The sequence below is a fragment of the Abrus precatorius genome, unplaced genomic scaffold (genome assembly GCF_003935025.1).
Source record: "Abrus precatorius isolate BTA unplaced genomic scaffold, Abrus_2018 Scaffold7, whole genome shotgun sequence".
Classification (NCBI taxonomy): Eukaryota; Viridiplantae; Streptophyta; class Magnoliopsida; order Fabales; family Fabaceae; genus Abrus; species Abrus precatorius.
Window position 1 is genome coordinate 16920672 of NW_020874417.1, and position 27044 is coordinate 16947715.

A 27044-nucleotide genomic window follows, 5' to 3' on the forward strand; every position below is an offset into this window, starting at 1 on the left:
GGACTCTAAATAATGAATTTTACCATATTTATTGGACATGTCTTATCGTTCACGAAGTTTATCATCAATAATTAATAATTTTAGTTTCTTAGCAATTTATGTATTAACAAAAGGTTATCCTAGGTTAAATGTAATGTGAGGGATGCATTTAGGTTTGATAAAGAAAAATATATATATTATTCTATAAATAAAGCAAAATTTGCATTAAAAGTGAAGATTACAGAAACACCCCTGCTGGCGCCGTGTGTTTGAGAGAGAGAAATTAAGGTTGCAGTTCGTCTTTGAAAAAGGAAAAGAGAAGAAAATTGGAGTTGAAGCTTGTAGGCTACAAGGGACACCATCACCGCAATTGGGGAAGCATTCAGTGGATCCATTCCACTCCATCACTCATTCTGAACCAACCAACTAACTACTCTCACACTGCCATGTTCCGCAGGTATCCCTCTATCCCTCTCTAACTCTAAAATCTAAATCAATGTTCCTTTTTCTTTTCCTTTTTTTTTTTTAATTCGAATCTTTTTCATTCCTCTAACTGCTCTTTTGATGCTTCCTCGTGCCTATCGCAGGTCCATTTTCGAAATATCATCTCGCCCAACGCTTAGAAGACATTTTATAAACCAGGTACCTTTGTTTATTTCTTCTAGTTCCGTAGTTTGTTGGCATTGTTTATTTCATCCTTTTCAATAGCAGGTTTTATGAAGCATAGATTGTTTTTTAATGGAATTGCTTGAGTGTACTTCTATTAGAAAACTTGGGATTATCTTATATGCATCAATGAATTAGTCAATCCTAAAGTTGAAGCCTATATTAAATAACCTGCCACTAATTGGCATAGATAAAATCCTAGGCAACACAAACAACCTAACTGCCTCGGAAACCGAAGCCCCAAAAATGATAGAGATGACCAAAATATCTTTATGATTCGCAACATAATAAGTTTACAAACTCTTAAGCTTCCTCGTCCTTGTTTTTACTACTGCCTGGCGGATTTTCTTCGGTTTGGGGAAAAGCTAAACCTTAAGTTTCAAACTGTGACTGTATATCGTTGCCTCTGAGTAAGATTTTTTCCCCTAAATATTGCTTCAACCTCCTTGTTCTTGAAGAAGGAAATGGTTATAATTTATAGAGACAAACGACTTTGTAACTCACAAGGTTGTATTCGTGAGGGGTGTTAAAATTGCTATTAGGAGTATCCCTTGTGATGTATTATTCTCTGGATAGTTTGGAATCATGCACTTGAGTAACATCTATGTTGTCTCTCCACTTTCTGTTTTCTGTGTTCTTGTCTTCTACATTTTCTGTTTAGTGCAGACTTAGTTGGCTTTTGTAGGTTTTGCTCCATGTTCATTCCTGATCATAGTTGTTGATGTAACTCCCAACATAAAAGCAAGATGCTGATATGCAAATTGGGATTAAGAGAATATATTAGAAGTGTTTATCAACAAAATTATGATGGAGTCTCTTGCTGCTAAATGATGCATAGCATGGATATAGGCTTGTTCTAAAATTTGAGTGAACATACTCAATGGCTGGTTATGCTCAGATGTAGATAGTTATGCTAAAAAGTAGGAAAAGTACAATATTTCAAGCATGTAGTACTGTGTTATTTACCAAAGAAAGAAATGCACAGCACAAATTGTACAAGATCCTTGACAATTTAGAATGTTTGAAGCAAGAAGAGTACTTTATACCATCATGATGGAACCGTCACTCTTGTGGTCTTGCCTGCTTGTATGCCCACTGTTGCCATGTTGCTATGAAGTTTCAAAACATATTTCAATAAAAGGAACATCTAGTCTGTTGGCGCAATTGATATCTTTGTATTATATTTTGAATTACTGTTTCTAACTAACAACATTGTAGCAGCAATGGTGTAATTTATATGCATCTTTGATATTTCACTTGTTATAGCATCATGATCAGTGAATTTATTTACTGATATACCTCAACACTGATGCCAATACCACTCTTGTTTCTATTGTACTAATTTGAATACAGGAATGTAAGGTAGAGGAGGTGTTGTTGAAACACTTGTTCTTGATGTAAAAATACAATTTATGCAATTTACTAAACTAATTATATATGTGGGAACTATATAAGTTGTTGATTTGGTAATACTCATTTCCAATTTGGCTTCATATGTTACCCTTTTCTGCATTACATAATTCTGCAGACAACTTCACATCTGGCTTCACGAAAGAAATTCTCAACTGCGTCAAAACCAGGTGGTGCCTCAGCTCCTAGTTCGGGCACGCCACCTGAATCTCATGGCTCTCTATCAAAGTTTTTTGTTGGAAGTGTTGCTGTCAGTGCTGCTTTTCTGGCAGCTTATCAAACGGGTTATTTAGATCAATTTCTTAAGGAGGAGCAGCATAGTTTTCCCCAGGAAGCTCAGATCAATGCTGATGCTGGAGATTTAAAGGGTGTGCAACATTCAATAGACCAGTTAGTTTCACCGGGTGAGAAATTTAACAACGAAAGTCCTGCTGTAGAGCTTGCAGAGAAGAATATTGATGCCCATCTTTCACAGCCAGAAGTTGTAGAAGAAAACAAAGGTGGTAAGCAGATTCCTGTGCAAGACAAGTTTGATATTGCTGAAAATGGTACTGCTGCTTCCAAAGAAAACCAATTGCCCAAATATCCTCAAAGCAGTCTAACATCTGATGATACAAGTAAAGAGTCTGTGATACAATCAGATGGGATTGTTGGGAGAAAAAGCATAGAGGCAGATGTTGTCCCAACAGTGGAAGAGGGACTTCAACATACAACCACATCTACACAGACCAGTGTAGTTCCCAATGAGAATGAGATGAAAAGTATTCAACCAGAGCATCAGGAAATACAAGAAATAGGTGAGAGAAGCGAGGTAAGTATGAGTTTGTCATGACTTGATATGCAGGTTATTCATTAATATCAGCCGTGGTATTTTTGGAAAGTATGATGGTTTAAATTTGTATTAGAATGTGGGCTTACCAAATAATTCAGTCATTCCCTAGCATTCACCAAGGATTTTTTTTTTTCCTAAATGAATTTTGACATTTATTGCCTTTTAACATATTTCCTTTGTTACTCCATTACAGAGTGCATTACCCAAAGTTATAGAACAACAACCTACCCTTCTTGAGGAATATCACTTAAGGAATAATTTGGAAGGAAGCCCTGCAACGTTGTTATACAGTCATGGCTTTGCTAAGAACAGCCATTTGCCGGAAGAACCAGAGGTTATTTCAGAATCTTAGTGTTTTTTTTTACGGTACATTTATTTGTGATCTTGATCATGCATGAAAGCTAACTTTATTGAAGCACTAGGAACTTATTGGTGCAACGGGGGAGTTGAAAGATGGTTACTTGTCTAAGGATGGGAAACTGGTTCTTGATTTCTTGCAAGCCATCCATGCTGCAGAGCAGAGGCAAGCTGACTTAGATGCACGTGTTTTTAATGAAGAGAAAAAAGTGTTGAAGGTTTGGCCTAAAACATATTAGCTTTCCATGCAAGTCTGCTTTATTATTTGTTATTTTGTGGTTTATTTATGAGCTTTATAATCTGTTTTTTCACTTAAAACTTTGTTCATGTTAGGAAAAATATGAAAAGAAGTTGAAAGATGCAGCTGCCAGAGAACTTATGCTTGCTGAAGAAGCTGCAATGTTGGACAAGGTAAAAGGCTTTATGGTCTTCTATTATTCAATTTTACATATTTTTTGCTTGCTGGTTTTTGTCCTAAATACACAGATCAGAATAACAAGTTATGAGAGTACACAATATACTGAGAGAGCTTGCCCTGTTTTTTAAATTGAGAATAATTACTGTATAAGGGACAAGTTCATTGTTCAGTGGATACACATTTAACTCAATTATAGTTACTTCGTCTTGAATGAGCATAATAGTTCACAGTGAAATTTAAGCTATATCATTATACTGTTAGTTTGACTCAAAAATGGTCTCAAAAAAACAATCAGAATCAAATTTGAGAACTCAGCCTGTTAGATTTATTTTGTAATTGTGAGGCTTTTCCATTGATCAAGTTGAATGATTTCTTTGATATGTGTTGTTTGCCTTTCTCATGCTGGTTCTGTCCAGATGACCAGAATCCAAATCTATGGTTATTAAGTCTTTATCTTTCCTCAATTTTGATTTTATTACTTTTCAGGAGCTAAAAAGAGAGAGAGCAAAAGCAGCCCTTGCTATCAAGTCACTTCAGGAAAAGATGGAAGAGAAATTGAAGATTGAGCTTGAACAAAAGGTGCACTTTGATTTGTTGTTTTGTTGGTAGTATAAGTACTGTTTTCCTCCTTTCTCTGTATCTCTATTGCTATTATTATCAGTGCTCATTATACTTGATAAATGGAGTGCATATTTGGTAATTGCAGGAAATTGAAGCAGAATTGAAGTTGAAAAAGTCTGAGGAATTAGCAAAGGCAGAGTTAAATGCAGCCATAGCAAATGAGAAGGCAGCCCAAATTGAAAAAATGGCTGAAGCAAATATTAATGTGAGGCTTCTGCTAAAATCAAGGATGGGTAGATATAACCACTTTACATTAGTTATAGCTTGGTAATGGTGAAGTTGATTAATTTATGAAAAGGGAGAAAAATTTCAATAGGTGGTTTATAGAAGAATAAAACAGCCATAATAATTTTGTATGATTATAAAAATTTCCTGGCTCAACGTCCACAAAGAGTAACATTGTCATAAAGTTCTAAAATTTAGTAATTAACTTATAGCAGCATGCAAAATGACATCAAATTATGGCTTTAGCTTTCTTATGCAATTTTTATCAGAGTAAAAATCCGCAGGGTAGGCAATTATGTTCTCAGTCATTATTTGATGCTAGTATCTAAACAGAGAAAAGTTTGTTCACCACTGTAGATTTTCTGGTATGGAGGATCTTTTGACTAAGTACAGACAGAAAAAAAATGGACTTCCTTTATATATTGGTGATATTAGGGAACTGACTTAAACACCTTACATGCTGAGAACCAAAATACTAGTTGACGTATCATTTGTTTGAAATTTGAATCTTCTTTGGTCGATTGGCCTTCATGTACATCCAAAGCAAATGTTGAATAAATTATTAACAGATCAGTACACCCTGAATGAAAATGTAAACGAGTGGCTTTTTTGGCTTCAAATTTTTCATTTATGAACCTGTGTTACCTCTTTAATCATACCACTAAGTTTACATTGGATTGTGCTGGAATGAACTACTTATTATTTTGTCAATGGAAACCATATTTATCTTTGCATCAGTATGTGTTGTTAGAAAACTACAGCATGGCTGCCTTGAAATTATTTGAAAAATTGTTTTGTGCAATCCTTGTATTGATCAAGGAACATTCTTGTTGAATAAGGGCATAACATTGTGTAGACTTTTGATAGTTGTAAAGTTGGCATCATTTTTAGCGAGAGTAATGATCATACTTGTTGTTAAATTTTTTTCACTTGTCTGTAGCTTTCATATGTTAATCAAAGTTGAAATTGGACTTGATTCCAAAAAAAATTCTTCCAATTCTGTAGATAAATGCCTTGTGCATGGCATTTTATGCTCGATCTGAAGAAGCTCGACAAAGTCATGCTACACAAAATTTTGCTTTGGTAATTTCTCCCCCAGTTTCTTCAAGCTGCTTTTAGATGCATTTCATCTCTAGAAGAGCTTAATGGTGAAATATAAGTTTATAATATTTTATTAAACTTTTACAGTCCTGCTTACCAATGTGTTTGTTATGCATGTTTTCTGCAGAGAGCACTTGCACTGGAAGATGCACTGTCAAAAGGATTGCCAATCCAGACAGAAATAACATCTTTGCAGTCTTATCTTGAAGGCATAGATAAAGATTCAGTTTTGGATTTGGTACTGTCATCCCTTCCTGAAGAGACACGAAACAGTGGTACAGACACACAACTGCAGTTGAAGCAGAAGGCAAGTTGTTTTCTTGTCTGTTGTTGACATTACTTGAGATTTGAGTCTTGGATTGCATGTTTTATGTAAAATTTCTACATTTCTTCTTTAAATTGTTTTTATTTTTGAACCTTATAAGACTTTAATTTGATGATCTGCTAAAAATTATAGCAGGAATATGAGGCCCTTTAAATTGATTTCTTTATTTTCCATCAGTGACCAATCGCATAGATTATGTCTTTGACATTCAATAATGAAATGCTCTTATCTTGTGAATCTGCCTTGGTTATAAATTTATAAAAAACAATTAGAATTGACTACTGAAGCAATTTCTGGAGTTATAAAACATTCTTTGCGACTTTCCTGAAAGAGACTTGTCTGTTACTACTTCCGTTCTAGAATGAATCATATAATTTGTATTCAGTCATTAAGGTTTTTAAAATGTGCATATGCTGTTGCAGTTTGATGCCTTAAAAGGTACACTACGACACTTCAGCTTCTTCCCTCCAGGAGGGGGAGGTATATTGGCACATTCTTTGGCACATGTAGCATCCTGGTTGAAGGTATGTACATAACTGACCAACTTGCCATTTACATTTAAGGCTGTGCTTTGTGTGAAAATAGGATTTGCGAGTGCAATGATAATTGGTGGCCATTTAGATAAAATATGTGCATTGATGCCTAACTCCTCTCTTTTGACTTCTATTATCACAAAATACATGATGTTACTCTAGTGTATATTTTCATGTTTTTCTTTGGGTCGTGCTCAGGTTAGGGAAGATGACCAGTCAGGTGATGGGATTGAATCTGTCATTAATAAAGTTGAGAGTTATTTGGCTGAAGGAAAACTTGCTGAAGCAGCAGATTTTCTAGAAGAAAGTGTCACAGGCACACAAGCTGCAGAAATTGTTGCAGGTTGGGTGAGGCAAGCAAGAAACAGGGCCATTTCTGAGCAAGCTATGATTCTTCTTCAATCTTATGCTAATTCTCTTAGCCTTACATGATTCTCCAATTTTGAATATTTACAAAACCATGTTGATTCAATACCTAAGGTTGCAGAGATTGTCTGGCTCTACCGAGGATGCCAACGGGAATTACCCAAATTATTGACCTACGACCAAAACAAATTAACCTTTTTCTTTCATAGCAGCTGAAATTTGTTGTTTTTGCGATTTCTATTTAACTCCAATGGCTTTGGAGTTTGGACTGAAGCGATCTGAGGCTCTGTACAATTTTCCTTTTTCTTTTCTCTGAATAACGAAAACGTTGCATTGCAACCTATTGAGATTTTAATAATATATACCGGGCAATCAGGACAAGGCTGGACGTAAAATGTGTATTCTTTCAATTCAAAGAATAGTTTTTATTTTTGGGTCTTGGGGTCATGGGTTTTTTACCCCTGGCAAAATGTTGGATTGCGTTCTTCTAATTCAACTCAATTCGAAGAATAGTTGACTACTGGCTATTTCTATTTTCAATTAGTATTTTCATCCTAAATCAGGAATGAAAAGAAAAAGACTCATAACATAAACTAGCCGGGCCATGGCTTGACATGGACAAGTTTCAAGTTAGCCTAATGGAACAACTAGTTGATGTTATACTATACTGCTGAATTAATTTATTGATCCGTATGTTTGTTTTAAGTCCAACTCATATTTCATACATAATGAAGCACGAAAACAAGGAGAAAATGTAATTATTCTATAACGAACACACAGTATAAGTCAATGAAGTTGGATCAATTGAAATGCACATTTGTGATTTTCTTGTATACCATGAGAAAGACTAGGCATTAAGAAATTATCTTTTCTGTTTTTTTTTCCCCTATATTCTTTGGTTTTCAGATAATAAAGACCGTGAACACTCCCCCCCCCCCCCCTCCCCCCTCCTCCTTTATTATGCCTAAATAAAAAGAAAAATGGAAAATTTCTAGTCGTGCTAAATATGTTGCTATATATATATATATATATTTTCAAACAAAGCCATGTAATTAATTGTTAACCAAAATCATTAAAAAATATTTCTTACTATAAATTCGATTAAGTTTGTTATCAAATATATATATATATATATATATATATATATATATATATATATATATATAGTTGGGGTTATATATCCAATATCAAATAAGTTAACTCTTAAATTTTAAATAATATTCAATTCTTTGTCAAAGAATGAACGTTAAATATTATAATTGAGAAGATGAAGCCAGGGGAGAATGAAAACAACTGCAAATCAATTAATCATTTTAATATTAAAAGAAAACATTGCACATGAAGCAAACATACCATCCAACTAAGGAACACCCCTGCTTATTGCTTGCTTTTATATATATATATATATATATATATATAATGGAAACAGTTGTTGCTTTTTTTCAATCATTCTATCATAGAGCCCCCCCTCCCCCAACAAAAAAAAAAAAAAACAAAATTATAACAATAAAATCGTATTATTTTCTTCAATTCTAACAAGAGTAACGAGTCCACAGTCTCAATCACTAATAGTGACATATCAACAAACTATGTGAATTATAGTCTTAAAGTGTGAAATAAAAGTAGAAAGAATGAAATGCAGGAACTTGACTAAATGAGCTTATTCAGGGGTTGTGGTTCTACTGAGATTAGTTTAAGAATATTAACTAATGATTATTTTAGGGAACTGATTTTGATATGGTAAGGGGTCCCAATCATAAGAGGGATATTAACAGCAAATGCTTACGGGGCGCAGCTGCTACTAACATGACTCATTACTTGCCACTTGATTTGATTGCATAATATATCTAACCTCATAACTTGCCACTTGCTATTCCAGCTTGTCCAAATAATAGTAATAAAATTTTTCAACCTCTTATAATTTGTGTGTATCTCTCACGGCTAATAATAAGACCAGTCTTATTTTATTATTTGAATGCTGTCATTGTAGGTACCGAAAATCAAGCTTATAGTATTTTCTTAGCATCTACTGTCGTGTCCCATTCTACATCAATGCATTGAGGGTGTGTCATCGTTTACCAAATCATAAAATATAATTCCAATTTTTTTAATTAAAGAGAATATTACATGTATGTATAATATACTTCAGCCAACAAACTAAGTATTCTAAGACCAAAATATAAAGGAGGAAAGAGAGGTTTGTTAGGCTTGACGGTAGTCATGGCTTTGGCTCACTGAAACTCAGACTAATGTGATGAATTAATTATTAGAGTTTGGTTCCTCTTAAATATTGTATATGAAAGATTTGCTTTGGGTATGCTAACAAGAATATCTCTCTTTGTGTAAAGAATTGTGATTAGGTAAAGTTTTGTTTAAAATAAAAACTTTAAAAGTTGAATTTTTTATATGAAAAATAACATTTATTTGTGTTCATAGATTATTTTTATTGCAAACAATAAATAATTTAAGAAACTTCAATATGACGATTGCTCTTGCAACTTGAAACAACTACTGATATAATAAAAACAGTGAAAAAGCAGTTTTAATATATTCCTAAAAGTTTATAAAAACAATTTTAAAATTATGTCATAAAAGTTATTTTAAGAAAATTTAGTACAGTAAAATAATTTTAGAAGCCCTAGCAACTGCTTGTAATAACTAAAAGTTACAAGATGTTTATTGGTATGCTTGCTTTTATGTTGGTATAATAATTATGTATAAAAGAAAATCTTTGTATAATAATTTAAAAAGTACAGGTTGCTACAACAGGTTTATTTAATTTGAAAAATATCTTCTACTGTGTATTAAGATGATTTCTTAATTAATAGTTAAAGGTTAATTGCTTTCAAGATAAAAGGATCATTAAAATTGATATAGTCTATCTTAAGATTATTTTTCTACACCTGTGACCAAGAATCATTACTTAAGTTTGGTAAATGTCTAAATTTTAGAATACATTTTATATTTTATTTTTTATATTCTTATAAATAACAAAAAAATAATCTGATTTTATTTATAAAAACAAAGAATAAAAGAAAGTTTTCAAAATTAAACATGCCTTTAAAACTTCTCAATTCTATAGTTTCACTCAATAATTATATTTTCACATCTATATTTTTTTAATCAGATGTTTACTTTTTTTTTAATCTTCCTCCATTTTGTACCCATTTTAACAACCATTTATGGGGGGTGACAAAATACTACGTTAACAGGCCATTTTGACTAATTGAAGTGAATGTGAAGCCGACATAGAGCTGTCAGCCGGTAAATGTTTGAGCTTGGGTTGGGCACTTGTCGGTGCTCCGTTCAAGTTTGTGATTTCATTTCATCTAAGATAACAGTAACACCCAAATTAATTTAAGTATCTATCTTTCTCTCACTGCTATCTAATATTCATCAGAGACAACAATGAAAATGAAAACGTAAGACACAATCAAAACACCCACAAAGTAAAAATCGAAAAGGAAAAAAAGGTACATTACAACAAACTATATTTGTTCCTTTTTATCTTCTACGAAACACATACATATTACACAGATGCATGTGATTTCTTCTTCAATTCCACTCCCTCGCTCTCATTACCCAATTGCAATTACATTCAACTCCCACTCATAGTTGTTGCTGATTTGGATCTGAATGATGCTGTGAGTCTAGATCTGAACTTGTTCTACTCAAACTCAACTGAAGATGGCCACCACACTCACTTGGAGGCTCGCTTCCAACAATGGCACCAGCCTTGCCACCAATGATCTCGTACCTTTCTTCACTCTCTTTTCCATCTTTCTTTCATTTCACTGTGTTCTTATAGAATTCATTAGGATTCGGACTTAATTTTAAGTGTTTTGATCAGTGTTTGCATGGGATCAAATCTGTGGATCTTATTCCCATTTTGTTACATCTAGATTTTTTTTATTGGTTAAATTCAGATCGCTTTGCTCACTCAATGTTCTAGGAAGTATCATTGAGGATCACTCACTCAAGGAAGTTAAAGAAATTATGTGATTTACTTATGCAATCTTAAGGCTTTCCCATTTCTTTTTTCTGCTCTATATGCAAATGTCTGTGACTAGTCTTCAGATTGAGATGTTTACAGTTTTATGAGTATTATGAATTTGGTCCGACTTGTTTATTACAGAAAGCAGGGGTGATTAACTGCGCAATGCAGGGCAAAAGTAGAAAGAAAATAAACAAGTGCTTTTGGGCTGATTTTTTCTATGCTATTCATCTGTTTTTGTGTTTATTTTTGCTGTTTCCTTTGTTTAATTGAAGTACTCAGAGATATGCAAGGTACCTTACCATTTAACATTTTCCATGGTCATTCTTTTGATGCAGGAAAGAAATGGTGATGGGAAGGCTCAAGAGTCAGAGCCCCCAACTCCACATTCTGTTCTGAAGATGGGATTGAGGTTGGTTACAACCTCAAACATATCTAAAAGTTTTGTCACACAAGAATACTGTACAGCCTAATAAGATTATTGATTAATTGCATACAATGCTGCTGGAATCACTCATTGCAATATCTTTTGTTTGATTCATTTTTGTGTGTTAGTATATGTTCTGCTTGAAGCCAAGTAAGTTAGCAGTCTAGCCTGTGGGACTGAGCTAAAAACCATGTGAATTGATGCTTTCATTTATAGACTATGGACATTCAAATTTGTGTGCACAAAATTTTGGCATCTTACTTTTTTAACCGGTTGCTCTTGCAGAGAGCGTAATAGCAGCATGGAGGATCCAGACGGGACATTAGCTAATGTTGCCCAGTGCATTGAGCAGCTGCGTCAGAGCTCATCTTCTGTGCAGGAGAAAGAGTATTCCTTAAGGCAGTTATCAGAGCTCATAGATACACGTGAAAATGCTTTTAGTGCTGTTGGATCTCACTCTCAGGCAGTTCCAGTACTTGTTTCCCTTCTCCGGTCAGGTTCATTGAATGTGAAGATACAAGCAGCAACTGTCTTGGGCTCTCTTTGTAAAGAAAATGAGCTGAGGGTGAAGGTCTTGCTTGGAGGATGCATTCCTCCATTGCTTGGTCTACTAAAGTCCAGTTCTACTGAAGGGCAAATTGCTTCTGCAAAGACTATTTATGCTGTATCTCAAGGTGGTGCAAAAGATCATGTTGGTTCAAAAATTTTCTCAACTGAAGGAGTTGTACCAATGCTCTGGGAGCAGCTGAAAAGTGGCCTGAAGACAGGAAATGTAGTTGAAAGTTTATTGACTGGAGCATTGAAAAATCTCTCCAGCAATACTGAGGGATTCTGGAATGCAACAATACAAGCTGGAGGAGTGGACATATTAGTGAAGTTACTGGCAACAGGACAGCCTAGCACTTTAGCTAATGTGTGCAATTTACTTGCTTCTATAATGATGGAGGATGCATCTATTTGTTCAAAGGTGTTGACAACAGAGGTGACAAAGCAACTTCTAAAACTATTAGGCCCTGGTAATGATGACTCTGTTAGAGCTGAAGCAGCTGGTGCTCTTAAATCTCTTTCTGCCCAGTGCAAAGAGGCTAGGCGAGAGATTGCCAATTCTAATGGTATTCCTGCTTTGATCAATGCTACCATAGCTCCTTCCAAAGAATTCATGCAGGGTGAGTGTGCTCAAGCATTACAGGAGAATGCTATGTGTGCTCTAGCAAACATCTCAGGTGGTTTGTCTTTTGTCATCTCTAGTCTTGGTCAAAGTCTTGAATCATGCACCTCACCCACCCAAATTGCTGACACATTAGGAGCTTTAGCATCAGCTCTCATGATATATGATAACAAGGCAGAATCTACCAGAACTTCAGATCCTTTGGGAGTTGAGCAGACATTGCTCAAACAATTTAAACCTCGCTTGCCCTTCCTTGTACAGGAAAGGACCATTGAAGCTCTTGCTAGTTTGTATGGAAATCCAGTGCTTTCAACCAAACTTGCAAATTCTGATGCAAAACATTTGCTTGTTGGTTTGATAACAATGGCAGCCAATGAAGTGCAAGACGAGCTTATAAAAGCTCTGTTGACACTGTGCAAAAGTGAAGGCAGTCTATGGCGTGCACTTCAGGGTCGCGAAGGAGTTCAGCTATTGATATCCCTTTTGGGGCTTTCATCAGAACAGCAGCAAGAATGTGCAGTTGCCCTGCTTTGCCTTCTATCATATGAAAATGATGAAAGTAAATGGGCAATTACTGCTGCAGGTGGAATACCACCACTTGTTCAAATTTTGGAGACAGGATCTGCAAAAGCAAAGGAAGATTCAGCAACAATCCTTAAGAACCTGTGCAATCATAGTGAAGATATACGTGCTTGTGTTGAAAGTGCTGATGCTGTTCCTGCGTTGTTGTGGCTATTGAAGAATGGAAGCCCAAATGGGAAGGATATTGCAGCAAAGACCTTAAATCATTTAATTCATAAATCTGATACAACAACTATTAGTCAGCTTACAGCATTATTGACTAGTGATCTTCCTGATTCTAAGGTTTATGTTTTGGATGCTTTGAGAAGTATGCTTTCTGTTGCTCCCCTTAGTGACATTTTACGTGAAGGTAGTGCTGCCAGTGATGCATTTGATACCATGATAACATTAATGAGTTCTACCAAGGAAGAAACTCAGGCAAAATCTGCATCAGCTCTGGCAGGAATTTTTGAAACAAGGAAAGATGTGCGGGAAAGTAGCATTGCTGTTAAAACTCTTTGTTCAGCCATGAAATTGATTAATGTTGAGTCTGAAAGTATCCTTATTGAGTCCACACACTGCCTTGCTGCAATATTTCTTTCCATCAAAGAGAACAGGGATGTAGCTGCTGTCGCTAGAGATGCATTATCCCCCCTAGTTACACTAGCTAACTCTTCAGTTTTGGAAGTTGCAGAAATGGCAACATGTGCTCTAGCAAATCTTATTTTGGACAGTGGAATTGCAGAGAAAGCTATTGCGGAGGAAGTTATCTTGCCTGCCACCAGAGTATTATGTGAAGGCACAATTTCTGGAAAAACCCATGCTGCAGCAGCAATTGCTCGCCTCTTACATTCTCAGGAAGTTGATTATGTTGTAACTGATTGTGTGAATCGTGCTGGAACTGTTCTTGCACTAGTTTCTTTCTTAGATTCGGCTGTTAATGGATCTGCTGCCACATCAGAAGCTCTAGAAGCACTTGCCATCCTGTCCAGGTCCGGAGAGACCAGTGCACATACTAAACCTGCTTGTGCAGTTTTGGCCGAATTTCCTAAAAGCATAAGCCCAATAGTGTTGTGTATTGTTGATTCAGAACCAATGTTGCAGGATAAAACTATTGAGATTTTGTCTAGACTATGTAAGGATCAACCTGTTGTTTCAGGAGACACTATTGTGTCTGCACCTGGATGTATATCTTCAATAGCTAAGAGGATAATTAGTTCCACAAGTGTAAAGGTCAAAATTGGGGGAGCTGCACTTCTTATTTGCACTGCAAAGGCAAATCATCAGAGACTGTTGGAGGATCTCAATTCATCAAACTTATGTGCTAATCTGATCAAGTCTCTAGTTGATATACTTATTTCTTCACAGTCGTCTTTGGGTTATCCAGATGATGACAATAAGGAATTCATTAGCATATGCAGGCACACAAAAGAAGAGGCCAAAGGTGGTGAATCCAACACTAGCACCACTGTTATATGTGGTGCTGACTTGGTTATATGGTTACTGTCTATTCTTGCTTGTCATGATGAAAAAAATAAAATTGCAATAATGGAGGCTGGAGCGATTGATGTTCTCACCGATAGGATCTCAAATTCTTTCTCACAATATTCTCAGGTATTGATGTGCCTCTTTTCTATCAGTCAAGAAGAAATAGACACTTCATCTGATTTTGATTATAGTTAATACTTTATAGGGAAATTTATACTTTAACCCCTCCACCTCCCTTCCCCTTGAAGTTTTGTCCAAAAGCAACTTTAGTGCCCCAAATTAAAATCCTACAGTTCAAGAAAAGTTTCATAATCTCCACTATTCATCTACTTGTGCAGAATTTAACAATGTGTTTGGTATTTATCCTCTGAAACATACTTGTTGGAGAGACATGAGTTTTGTGTATGATGAAAAACTGTTCAAGACCCAATGAATTTTGAATTTTTTATTGTAAACAGTAGAAAACAAAGTGTTGGAAAAGGATATGCCTTTGTTTGGTGAAGTTTCGCTATAGAAAATTATCACAGTTTGGTCAATTACGTATCCTTTGTCAACTTGTAACTAAATTTCTAACCACTGAAATGTTTATCTTCTAGAAATTCAGTGGAGCAGGGTTAAAATGTAAGTTTAAAAAACATAAGGGATGTTAATGTTTTTAAACTTGATTTAGACAAAATTTTCTTGGAGATAAGCAGTAATTTTCCCTGGTAACATTTACTTATTTGGGCATAAAGGCATCCTTGTCTATAAAACTGAAGCAACATTACTATTTGATTTCAGTATATAAGCCTTGTTTACTTCTTTGTGGGGAATATGCAGATTGACTACAAAGAAGATAACAGCATGTGGATTTGTGCTTTGTTGTTGGCAATATTATTTCAAAGTAGAGATATCATACGGGCACATGCAACCACAAAATCTGTACCAGCACTTGCCAGTTTATTGAAGTCAGAGGAATCAGAAAACAAATATTTTGCTGCACAATCAATAGCTAGCCTTGTCTGTAATGGTAGCCGGGGAACACTTCTGTCGGTGGCAAATTCGGGGGCAGCAGGTGGACTTATCTCTTTGCTTGGCTGTGCTGATACTGATATACAGGATCTTTTGGAGTTGTCAGAGGAATTTTCTTTGGTGCGTTATCCTGATCAAGTGGCTCTTGAGAGGTTGTTTAGAGTAGATGACATAAGAGTTGGTGCCACTTCTCGAAAGGCAATACCTGCCTTAGTTGATCTGCTCAAACCAATTCCAGATCGCCCAGGGGCACCATTTTTAGCACTTGGGTTTTTGACACAGCTTGGCAGAGATTGTCCATCAAATATGAATGTAATGGTAGAGTCAGGGGCCTTAGAGGCACTTACAAAATATCTTTCACTGGGTCCACAAGATGCAACTGAAGAAGCTGCTACGGATCTGCTAGGAATTCTGTTTAGCAGTACTGAAATACGAAAACATGAATCAGCATTTGGTGCTGTTACTCAACTTGTAGCTGTCCTACGATTAGGAGGAAGAGGTGCGAGGTATAGTGCTGCAAAAGCCTTGGAAAGTTTATTTTCTGCTGATCACATTAGAAATGCAGAGATTGCTCGGCAAGCTGTTCAACCCTTGGTGGAGATTCTCAACAGTGGTTCAGAAAAGGAGCAGCATGCTGCCATTGCTGCATTGGTTGGTTTACTAAGTGAAAACCCATCTAGAGCACTTGCTGTTGCAGATGTTGAGATGAATGCAGTGGATGTTCTTTGTAGGATCCTTTCATCAGATTGTTCAATGGAGCTCAAGGGGGATGCTGCTGAATTATGTTGTGCTCTTTTTGGAAATACTAGGATTCGGTCCACAATGGCTGCTGCACATTCTGTTGAACCACTTGTCTCTGTCCTTGTAACTGAATTTAGTCCTGCTCAGCTTTCAGCTGTACGGGCATTGGATAGGCTTGTTGATGATGAGCAACTAGCTGAATTAGTTGCTGCACATGGTGCAGTTGTTCCTCTTGTTGGCCTACTATCTGGTAGGAATTATGTACTTCATGAAGCCATTTCCAGAGCGCTGGTCAAGTTAGGAAAAGACAGGCCTGCTTGTAAAATGGAAATGGTGAAAGCTGGAGTTATTGAAAGCATACTTGACGTCTTACATTCGGCACCTGATTATCTATGTGCAGCTTTTGCAGAATTGTTGCGTATATTGACCAATAATGCTAGCATAGCTAAAGGACCATCTGCTGCTAAAGTAGTTGAACCATTGTTTTTGTTGCTGACAAGACAGGAATTTGGGCCTGATGGACAGCACAGTGCATTGCAGGTTTTGGTTAATATCTTGGAACATCCACAGTGTCGTGCTGACTATTCTTTGACTTCTCACCAAGTTATTGAACCACTTATCCCTTTGCTTGATTCTCCAATATCAGCAGTGCAACAGTTGGCTGCTGAGCTTCTTTCACATCTACTTGTGGAAGAGCACCTTCAGAAGGATCCAGTGACACAGCAAGTGATTGGCCCTCTTATCCGAGTTCTTGGTTCTGGTATACACATATTGCAGCAGAGAGCTGTAAAGGCCCTAGTTAGTATTGCACTAACATGGCCAAATGAAATTGCTAAAGTGGGTGGTGTAATTGAAATTTCCAAAGTGATATTGCAAGTAGACCCTTCCCTTCCTCATGCTTTATGGGAATCTGCTGCCTTGGTTTTGTCAAGTATTCTGCAATTTAGCTCTGAATTCTACTTAGAAGTGCCTATTGCTGTATTGGTAAGGTTGCTTCGATCTGGCACGGAGAGCACAGTTATTGGTGCTTTAAATGCTCTTCTGGTGTTGGAAAGTGATGATGGAACTAGTGCAGAAGCTATGGCTGAAAGTGGTGCTATAGAGGCTCTCTTGGAACTCCTGCGATCTCATCAGTGTGAGGAAACTGCTGCAAGACTCGTAGAAGTGTTGCTGAATAATGTAAAGATTCGAGAAACAAAAGTTACAAAATCAGCTATCTTACCATTATCCCAGTACCTCTTGGACCCTCAAACTCAAGCACAGCAGGCAAGGTTGTTGGCAACTTTGGCTCTTGGGGATCTGTTCCAGAATGAGGGTCTTGCTCGAACAAGTGATGCCGTTTCAGCTTGTCGTGCTTTAGTGAATGTGCTTGAAGACCAACCAACAGAAGAAATGAAAGTTGTAGCCATATGTGCTTTGCAGAACCTTGTGATGTACAGTCGATCAAATAAAAGAGCTGTTGCGGAGGCAGGTGGTGTCCAGGTTGTGCTAGATCTAATTGGTTCAAGTGATCCAGAAACATCTGTTCAGGCTGCAAATTTTGTTAAACTTCTCTTCTCAAATAATACCATTCAAGAATATGCTTCTAGCGAAACAGTCAGAGCAATTACTGGTGAGTTTTTCTTTGCTTAAATGCAGTTTTTACTGCTTGGCTGATTGAACACCATAACATTTTTTTAAAAAACTCTGAAAAGAAAATGTTTACTTTGTAGAAGAGGCACCCTCAGTGCTGGCGTGAAGAGAAAACCTGATTTTATTTAAATAACGGAAGTTTTTAAAAACCAATTGTAAATGGTTTTTAAATAACAACAATAACGAAATTCCTTAACTGGAGGAGTTTATATATAAGTGGTAGGTTTCGAAGTGCATTACTGATGATATTTTTATGTTGGTTTAGTTATAGTTAAAACATAAAATTGAACAATTTAGGAAGTATAGAAGGCAACAAGGGAGGGATACATTTTCACTTTTGTTTCAAATATTAACATAAAATGGGCTGTTAGCTACTTTTGAAGTTCTGATAAATTGAACATGGTAATTACTGATTGAAAAGAAGACATTGAACATGGTAAATGTTTTTTAGCCTTACAATAAGCCAAGACATAACTTTATTTCTAAAAGATTTTCAGTAAAATAGGCAAAATACATCTAATAAAGTTACATATGAAGAAGTGAATGAATCTTTTGAATAATAGAAGAGCTAATTTTTAATTGGTCGTGCATGTAAAATTTATGGAAGAAGCATAAAAATTATTAGACGTGTGTCCTGTTGACTTCAACCTGTTGTTGCATTATTTAAACAAGCTTGACTCTAGTTGTGCTTATATAACCTCTTGTGGCAAAAATAGACACACATATTGCTTTATTACATATTCCAATAATGTATGTAACTTTAACAACTACAGATTGCATGTCAAAGCCTAATTTACACATAAAGTTGCAGCTTTTCCTCGGAATTGACTGATGAACAATGATGATTCTTTCTAGCTTCTTCACCATGAAAACAAAAACACCTGTACCCTCCCCTTTTATATTTCTGTCTTGATTTGATGTGTGTAAACATGATCTAACAAAGTTTTTGGTTCTTATAGCCGCTATTGAAAAAGATTTATGGGCTACTGGAACTGTGAATGACGAGTACCTGAAAGCCTTAAATTCTCTATTTAGCAACTTCCCTAGACTGAGAGCAACTGAACCAGCAACACTTAGCATTCCTCATCTGGTTACATCTTTGAAGACGGGTTCAGAGGCTTGTCAGGAAGCTGCATTGGATGCGCTTTTCCTGCTCAGACAAGCTTGGTCAGCTTGCCCTGCTGAAGTTTCAAGAGCTCAGTCAATTGCAGCTGCTGATGCAATTCCATTGCTGCAGTACCTAATCCAGTCTGGTCCACCTCGGTTTCAGGAGAAAGCAGAATTTTTATTGCAGTGTTTACCAGGGACACTTGTGGTTATCATCAAGCGTGGCAACAATATGAAGCAGTCTGTTGGAAACCCCAGTGTTTACTGCAAACTTACACTTGGCAACACTCCACCAAGGCAAACTCAGGTCATTTTAGACATTCATGCATAGACAATACAATCTTTGACTGTTTTTTGTGTTAAGGGGAAGAGGGGGCTACTTGCTTGTGTTTATGTATGCACTAGGATCAAGTGACATGGGTGTAATGTAAGAGTAAATGTGAGTATTATAAATTACTAATATCCGTGATTATGTGCTCCTCAGGTGGTTTCCACTGGCCCTAATCCGGAGTGGGATGAGAGCTTTTCATGGTCCTTTGAGAGTCCTCCAAAAGGCCAGAAGCTTCATATTTCTTGCAAAAACAAGAGCAAAGTGGGAAAGGTATTTAAATACGGGAAAAACATTAAATGCTGTTTATTCATCTTCAAATATTTTGCTTTTAACTCATGCTAAGGAGCGTTTTAAGAACACTAGTTAAGCTAGCATACTATAATTTATTTTAATTACTTTCATTAATAAATAAGTGATTTTTATATTTTTAATATACTAAATATCCTTAACTAGAATTATGAGGATACTTGCATTTGTCTTACTGTTTTTGCACTTGCCCTGTGATTTGATGACAGAGTAAATTTGGGAAAGTAACGATCCAGATTGATCGAGTGGTAATGCTTGGATCAGTGGCTGGAGAGTACACACTCTTGCCTCAAAGTAAAAGTGGGCCCCCAAGGAATCTAGAAATAGAGTTTCAGTGGTCTAACAAGTGAAAACATCCAGCTTTCAAATTGGAACGTTTAAGATCAAGCTGGAAAGAAATTTTTGGATTTTTTAAAAAGAAATCACGTGTTTATAGCTGTTGTTTAATTTTCGTCTTATAGTTACGGAACAAATTCTTTTGTAACTTGATCTTTCATTTCCTAGGATAAACACTAGGAAATGATTGTTGTATGATTCTTTGCGTGTTGTCAATCTAAAGTGAAATAGCGAGTCTGTTTTATCATGTCATGCTTTTGGGCTGTATAAGTACAACTTATAATTATTTGAGACTACATTGAATGTAAATAACAACGAGAAAGATTGTCGAACTTGAAATGTGGGTCCTCTTGATATGCAGATCTTAGTTTAAGTTCAAACAAACCACATTAAATTGGCAATGAAACTCTGAATCCTTGATGTATGTTGCTGTTTGCTAATGACAAAGGTAAAAAGTCTTTCATGCTGGAGGAAGTCCCAAGTAATAAATGAACAAAAGACTAACAGCATCTAAGGAGTGTTAGGCTGAATATTGAAGAGAAAATAGAAGTAGGCCAAAGCAGTTGAATTAAAAGATCATAAACTCACTCTCATTCATAAATTTTTAGTATTTCATGCCCCAACTCCCTCGCCATCTTCCTCTAGAGAGGCTATGTCATGACGATCGATGGCGAATTCATTATACTCTCACCTAATCCTGTTCAGTTTATTGCGTGCCAGCTCAAGTTTACGTATATTTTATTTTGTTTCTTCACTGACAAAATAATGATTCATTGGACAACTGGTTTACATTATCTATCTTTCTTTTATCTTTTCATGATATGCATTATCTATCTGATTTCATTCTTTTTTATTTCTATTTATAAAATTATATGTGAAAACTTGTGTGAGAATAGCATTTTCAAAATAAATACATGAATCAAGTTGGAAAGAAAATTTTCTTGAACTTAAAATATTAGAAAGAGACATCTTTAAATAAACTATTAAAAATGTATATGAAGCTAGTTTTTTAATTACTTGAGCATTAAAATATTATACTTTTACATTTTTTTATTGTTCAATTAATTTATTAAAAAATTTAAAATACACATTTTCTTTTTATTGAGAATTAAAACTATCATAAAAATGATTAGCCTAATAACGAATTTTCTCAATATTAGTAATTATTAAATTCTTACAATTGCATTGAAAGGCATAATATATTTTTAGCTCGATTAAGGATATGATTCTTAAAAAAATTATGATTTTTTTTCAAATTAGTCCCTTTTAAAATATTTTATGTTATAAAATAATTTTATTTGATTTTTTAAATATTACAAATTCTTCATTCAGTCCCATTTAAGGGAAGACTGAATGACCAATTAATAATATTTATGAGAAATTTATATCATTTAGAAGGATAAAAAATAAAAAGCTTTATAATATTAAAAAGATCATATGAGCATAAAAATGCACAAGTGACTATCAATTTGATAGAAAAAATATATTATAAAAGTCTCGCTGGAAAAAAAATATATACTATCCTCGTCTTTTGGTCAATAATTAATTAATTTTATCATGTTCACCCACCTTCCACCCTCAAGCAAAATGTAGTTATCCAAAACACACTTTTTTTTATTTAAAAAAGAAAAAAGAGGTGATCTCATTTAAAAAAAAAAAAAAAAAAACTGGAAGAAGCTTCATTCTAACTGTGAATGTACCTTGGTCCAGATCAATAAAACCTAGACAATACTTACCAGAAAGAAAAGAAAAAAGTTAGGGAGAATAAAGTGGAACATAACGAAGAAGAAAAATAAATATATTTTAACACCTTTTTTTTTCTATACTTTTTCCTAAACAAATATAATGTAAAAAAAGTTTGAAAAAATGGCATGCAAACGTAAGTTTTCTAAACAAATTAACGCATGTTTAGTTTTGCATCTATACACTGTGAACGTGCTTTTTTTAAGCAGCTGACAGTAGCTTATAGATTCAAATCATACATATATATAATATTACTAACTTTCAAATAGGCACTTAATAAGTGGTCGATCATTGGAATTGGAATGGGAAGATACCAGAGAGGACTAGCTCCACCTTCCTTCCCTATTTCCTAAAGTGTTTTATTTTCGTAATAAGAATATGGAATCCAAAAGGGAGAAAGAAAACACAGAAAGATTGTTGCAGCTTTCCCTCGTTAATTAGTTAGTACCCTTCACCCCTAATGAGTTTCAAAAGACAAATTCCATGTGTCATACAAACAAATTTCCAAAAGCAGAATGAACATATTGCAATTGCTAATTCCTATTCCACATATCAATATGCCTTTCTCTGCCTTGCATTTTATCATATACTTTTTCCGGATAAAGAGAAAAATATTTTATGAAGAAGTTATCACTTTTGATTTTAGGAACATGTTTGAAAAACACATAAAAAATAAAAATAGATAAGAACAATTATATACAATGTCACTTACAACATCAAATTTTAAACATTCAAATAACTTGTTAACAAAGCAATGTCTTGGTATTTTTACTATGCTAATCTATGTTATAATTAGACCCTTTTTTCCTTTCTATCTTAAAGAAAATATGTCATTCTGATAAAATGGTTTGGGTGTTCAAGAAGAAAATAATTAATAGAGTGCCCTATAAGAACATATCCAATTGGTCATATATTTACAAAACAAAAGTGTATTTCCATGTGATCACTCTTCTGAATAATAAATAAAAGTTCAGTTTCTTATAATTGTAGTCCTTGAGTTAATTTTCATGTTCCCACCTAAAAGCTACCCATGAGGGACATCAATGTTGACATCCGTGTTTGTGATTTCAAATCAAACATATATAATTGATGAAATGCTTTAGCGTATGTCATCGTTCTAACAATCCATCTCTATTGGTTATTGCTTTACATTTCCGGCACCAAAAGCTTACATTGATATTTTCGAATGATGATGCATGGTTTCTCTTTCAGTTCTCACCTACTATATATTGTTAGTACATTATTTTAGTTTTTATTTTTTTCTTACCTTTTCCAAAAAGTGAGAGCTTTCTGTGCAGTGTTGCTGTTAAATGAAAAGACTCATGCAGGTTGGTTAAATTATTTAAATTGCTTCATTTGGGTCCGTTAGAAAATATATATCAGAACGATCAACTTCTTTTAAAGTTTTTTCTTTTAAATAAATATTTGTCATTATTTTAATTTAAAATATGTATTAATAGAATGATACTAAGTCATTAAGATTTAAAGATAAATAATATCTTACTTTTTTATTTTATAAACAAATTCACGTTAAAGTTCCTCTTTTCAATCAGAAAGGAAGCTGTTGTGATGTTAGCTTTTGTTTAAAAAGTATGATTGACGAATCAAAGCTCTAAGGAGGGGTAATTCAAAGCTCTAGCACTGAAACCACTGTTTGCCCCTACCCCGCTCCCTACGTTATTATTATAATTTTATTATATGATTTAATAAATTTAAAGACAATTTGTATTAATTTTTATAAGTTTAAGAAATAAATTACAAGTTGCTTGTGATTTTAAAAATTAATTTCATGTGTTACTTAAAAAGAAAAAGAAAGAAATCCAAAGTTTAGTTATTTCCAGATGTGCTTGTGTACATAATTAGAAAACACCGTGACTTTTATTATCTCTTATAGAATATTAAACGATTCTTTTACTACCATATACTTTTTAAATTAAATTAATTTTTTTTATCCAAATAAGTAGAAATATTTTTTTTTATTTTTATCTATATACATAATACATAGTGTAGTTTTTAAGTTATTTCCTTCCTTTCTATTTGATCTTCCATCTAATCATACCGTATTATTCCTCTCAAACTATGCCCCTTCTTGTAGCCATTTAATTAGGAGAAAGAACAATGTGGATGACGCATGATCCTTTATTACCTACATTTAATGCCCCAACTTTTTTTAAAAACAAAACTAGAAATAACCCAAACCGTTAATCAGATAGCATTTCATTGGTATTAACCCTAAACTCCAAAGAAGGTGACAATGATGGATTTGTCCATACGCATCCACCATCTAAATTGATCATATTTTAGGTGGAGGCAACAATTTCAATATATAGTGCATCTACACTTTTGAAGAAATGGTTGTTTTGGGTAGATAGATGGATCAAATAAAAGAGTCTATCACTATAGTAATATGCATGCAAGTGCATGATTAAGTGAAAGGCATGCATAATCATGGGGTTGGTGAAAAGGGTGGGGCTTTGTTAAATCACATGCATTCAAATCTAGAGGCCGTAATAGCTGTACGACAAAAACAACACACAAAACGACATGCCCACTTTTATTATATCCATTTGTTTTCCCTCTAAGTTAACAATTCGAAAGTTTTAAGAGACAGGTAGCAGAACCTGCTATGTGTTCAGCGACATCAATAAATAAATAAAAGCACAACCACAGTGTAAAGTTGTATATCAAAGCAAATAATTTAATTTTTTTCGTCAATACTTTTTTATGAATTTTATATTCTAGTCTCTAGTTCTTTTTTTTAAATCAACACTTTAATTTTCTAATGAGCACTAGACATTGACGTAATTAACTAAACATTTGTAACATATTACTTGTTTGTATGATCATATTAATAAGATAAACTAAAATTTAAATCACACAAATACAAAGATGAAAAAAATTAAATCAAAACCTCATAACAAATAAAAATTAAAATATATTTAAACCTAAAACTAGTAAAGTTGCTAAACAAAAAATAAACATAAAAGAAATTTAAAAAAGGGTAAGTTTGACAGATAAACAAATTAATAGTTATTAATTGTCCCCCTTGGTCCTTAAGTTTGTTTAACTCTTAGTTTCTGCTTTTTTGGACAAACCTACAAATAGAAATTAATCTTTTTTAAAGTATCAAAAAACATTAAATGAGTACATTCCCATGAAAACAATAATCAGTCATCTAATGTTATTAGTCAGTAGAAATTATTCCATTTTAATAACGATGATTATCAATACGAAAGGCAAGCACTTTTATTAAGATAAATTTTAGATATAGTTTCTTAATTATTTTACTATTATTTTTAATTGATATTAAATTTTTATTTTGATAATTTACAATAATATTAAATATTATTATTAGATTATTAAAATAAAACTTTAAATTAAAAACAAAAAAAACCTTAAAAAAATGCATGTATATTTTGTCCTTATGTCAAACCACGACCTCTCCTCTTCTTCTACATTTAAAAACATGTTCTGAAAATATTTTTTATTATTTATTTTTTACTTTTAATATTCTGAAAATAAAATTATCATTTTTATTTTATCATAATTTTTTATTTTTTTAAGATTCATACAATAAATAGTGAAAACAATAAAAGTTATTTTTAATATTTCTTATACAAATCTTTAAAAAAAAATTAAAATTCAGAAACCAATAAACTCTAATCTTCGGCTAAGAAAGGGATAAAACCTCAGATAATTGGATTAAAATACTGGTTTTGGAATTCATGATAATGCACCAACTCCTGGCAACAGCTGTGTGAATGTTCCCAACCAAACGCGTTCGTGGCTTCTGTCATTTGACCAATTTGTCACACAAACAAATTTGTAACAACAAAAATTTGAAACCTCTTCTTCTATAAGGAACTGTATATCAGCTTTTTACTTTTTTTTCTTAAAACCATTTATATGGTGTGTTGAGTTGAGGCAATTAACTGCTAATTATAAGCTTCTTTTGGAACTTAAATCGTAACTGGAACAGCGCTATGCCAGCTATATTCTTTCCATTTATATTGGGTTTTGATTTCGAGTGAAATGTTGTGGTGGGGATAAATGTCGGTCAAAGAAAATTATCAAAATGAAAAAAAGCTTTGTAGTTCAATTGTTTTCCAAGGATTTGAATTTGATACAATATATGTGCACATATAACAAAAATCTATAAAATTATTAAAATTTTAATAATTGATTTTTAGTCAATTATTGCACTATATCTTTTAAAATACAATAATCATTTGAAAAAAATTAAATCCAAATTTTCAAGGCCTATAGAAAGGGCGCGGCCATGGATGCCCCCCGTTTACTTTTATATAGCAATATGTTCTTTGTGCAACCGAAGCATTTCAACCCCAATGGCTTGATTTGAAATTTTTAACCTCTCATACACATTCTGTGTTCATTTATGCTTGGGATCGATAATTGTTTTCATTTTCATTAATTCATTTTTGCTCTTCGATTTGAATTCGAACACTTAGTGACACAATTAACATAAGCTATCGTTTGATGTATGCCAACCTTTTTTTTCTTTTTTAATGCTCCATTGTCTGAAAAAGGCTCTATAATGAAACACGATATTTATCCTAAATCTCGATTTCATTAACATTAATTTAATGAAAATGTTCATACTTGATTAACCGAAAGTTTCATGTTTGATTTGAAGCTCTATTTGTGAATATTTTACGACATTATTCACGTTAAACTTCATGCATCGAATACAAAATGTTGTGCGTAAAAATGCAAGGATGACTAAACAAGGTTTAAAAAAGCTGAAATGAAAAAGAAATTTTAATACATTTTTCATAAATTTTAAACAAATATTAATTATATAACTCAAATTGATGGTTAAAATTATTTTGTTAAATGATATTAAGAATTTATTCAGGACTAAGGTCTGTATTGAATGAACTTCTAGAAAAGTCTTTTAAAATAAATTAGTATAAAAAATTGTTTTTTTATACGTTAAAAATAATTTATACTTTTTATTTTTATTTTTTAAGTTTTGAAGAATTTTTTTATTTAACTTTTCTATAAATTCCTTCAAACTTATATTAAATCACTAAAATTAACTCCTTTTTCATTTATCGCACCCTCTTTCATTAAGTAGGTGTGAGAAGTTAAAGAGTTAGAATAAACTCTTTTTAACTTTGTTTGATATGTCTGTTATATATACATATATAAAACAAATATCAAGATGATGATATAATTTATATGTATGTTGATGTTGTTAAAATTATAGAATCCCAAGCTTTTGCATGTAATAAAAGGCTCACATAGACATGTAATAGAATTAAACTTAAGTTTACACGTACTTAAACATTTCTTACACATTTAATATAGAACATCTTTTGATTTTTTTCTAATTTTAAAAATAT

General features: G+C 33.7%; 2 protein-coding genes across 2 annotated transcripts; both read left to right on the top strand.

Annotated features, from left to right (window-relative positions):
• Nucleotides 1–233: 233 nt before the first annotated feature.
• LOC113872363 lies at nt 234–7239 on the top strand. Its single transcript, XM_027509867.1, has 12 exons — nt 234–436; nt 567–621; nt 2174–2866; nt 3081–3221; nt 3310–3462; nt 3578–3655; nt 4149–4241; nt 4369–4488; nt 5514–5591; nt 5737–5916; nt 6357–6458; nt 6666–7239. Exons 1-12 carry the CDS (start codon nt 426–428, stop codon nt 6897–6899), a joined length of 1938 nt encoding a protein of 645 aa, XP_027365668.1. The 5' UTR covers nt 234–425; the 3' UTR covers nt 6900–7239.
• Nucleotides 7240–10221: 2982 nt separating this feature from the next.
• On the top strand, nt 10222–20266 carry LOC113872081 (protein CELLULOSE SYNTHASE INTERACTIVE 1-like). Its single transcript, XM_027509332.1, has 7 exons — nt 10222–10586; nt 11166–11239; nt 11540–14597; nt 15291–17835; nt 18815–19269; nt 19447–19563; nt 19809–20266. Exons 1-7 carry the CDS (start codon nt 10521–10523, stop codon nt 19947–19949), a joined length of 6456 nt encoding a protein of 2151 aa, XP_027365133.1. The 5' UTR covers nt 10222–10520; the 3' UTR covers nt 19950–20266.
• The last annotated feature ends 6778 nt before the right edge of the window (nt 20267–27044 follow it).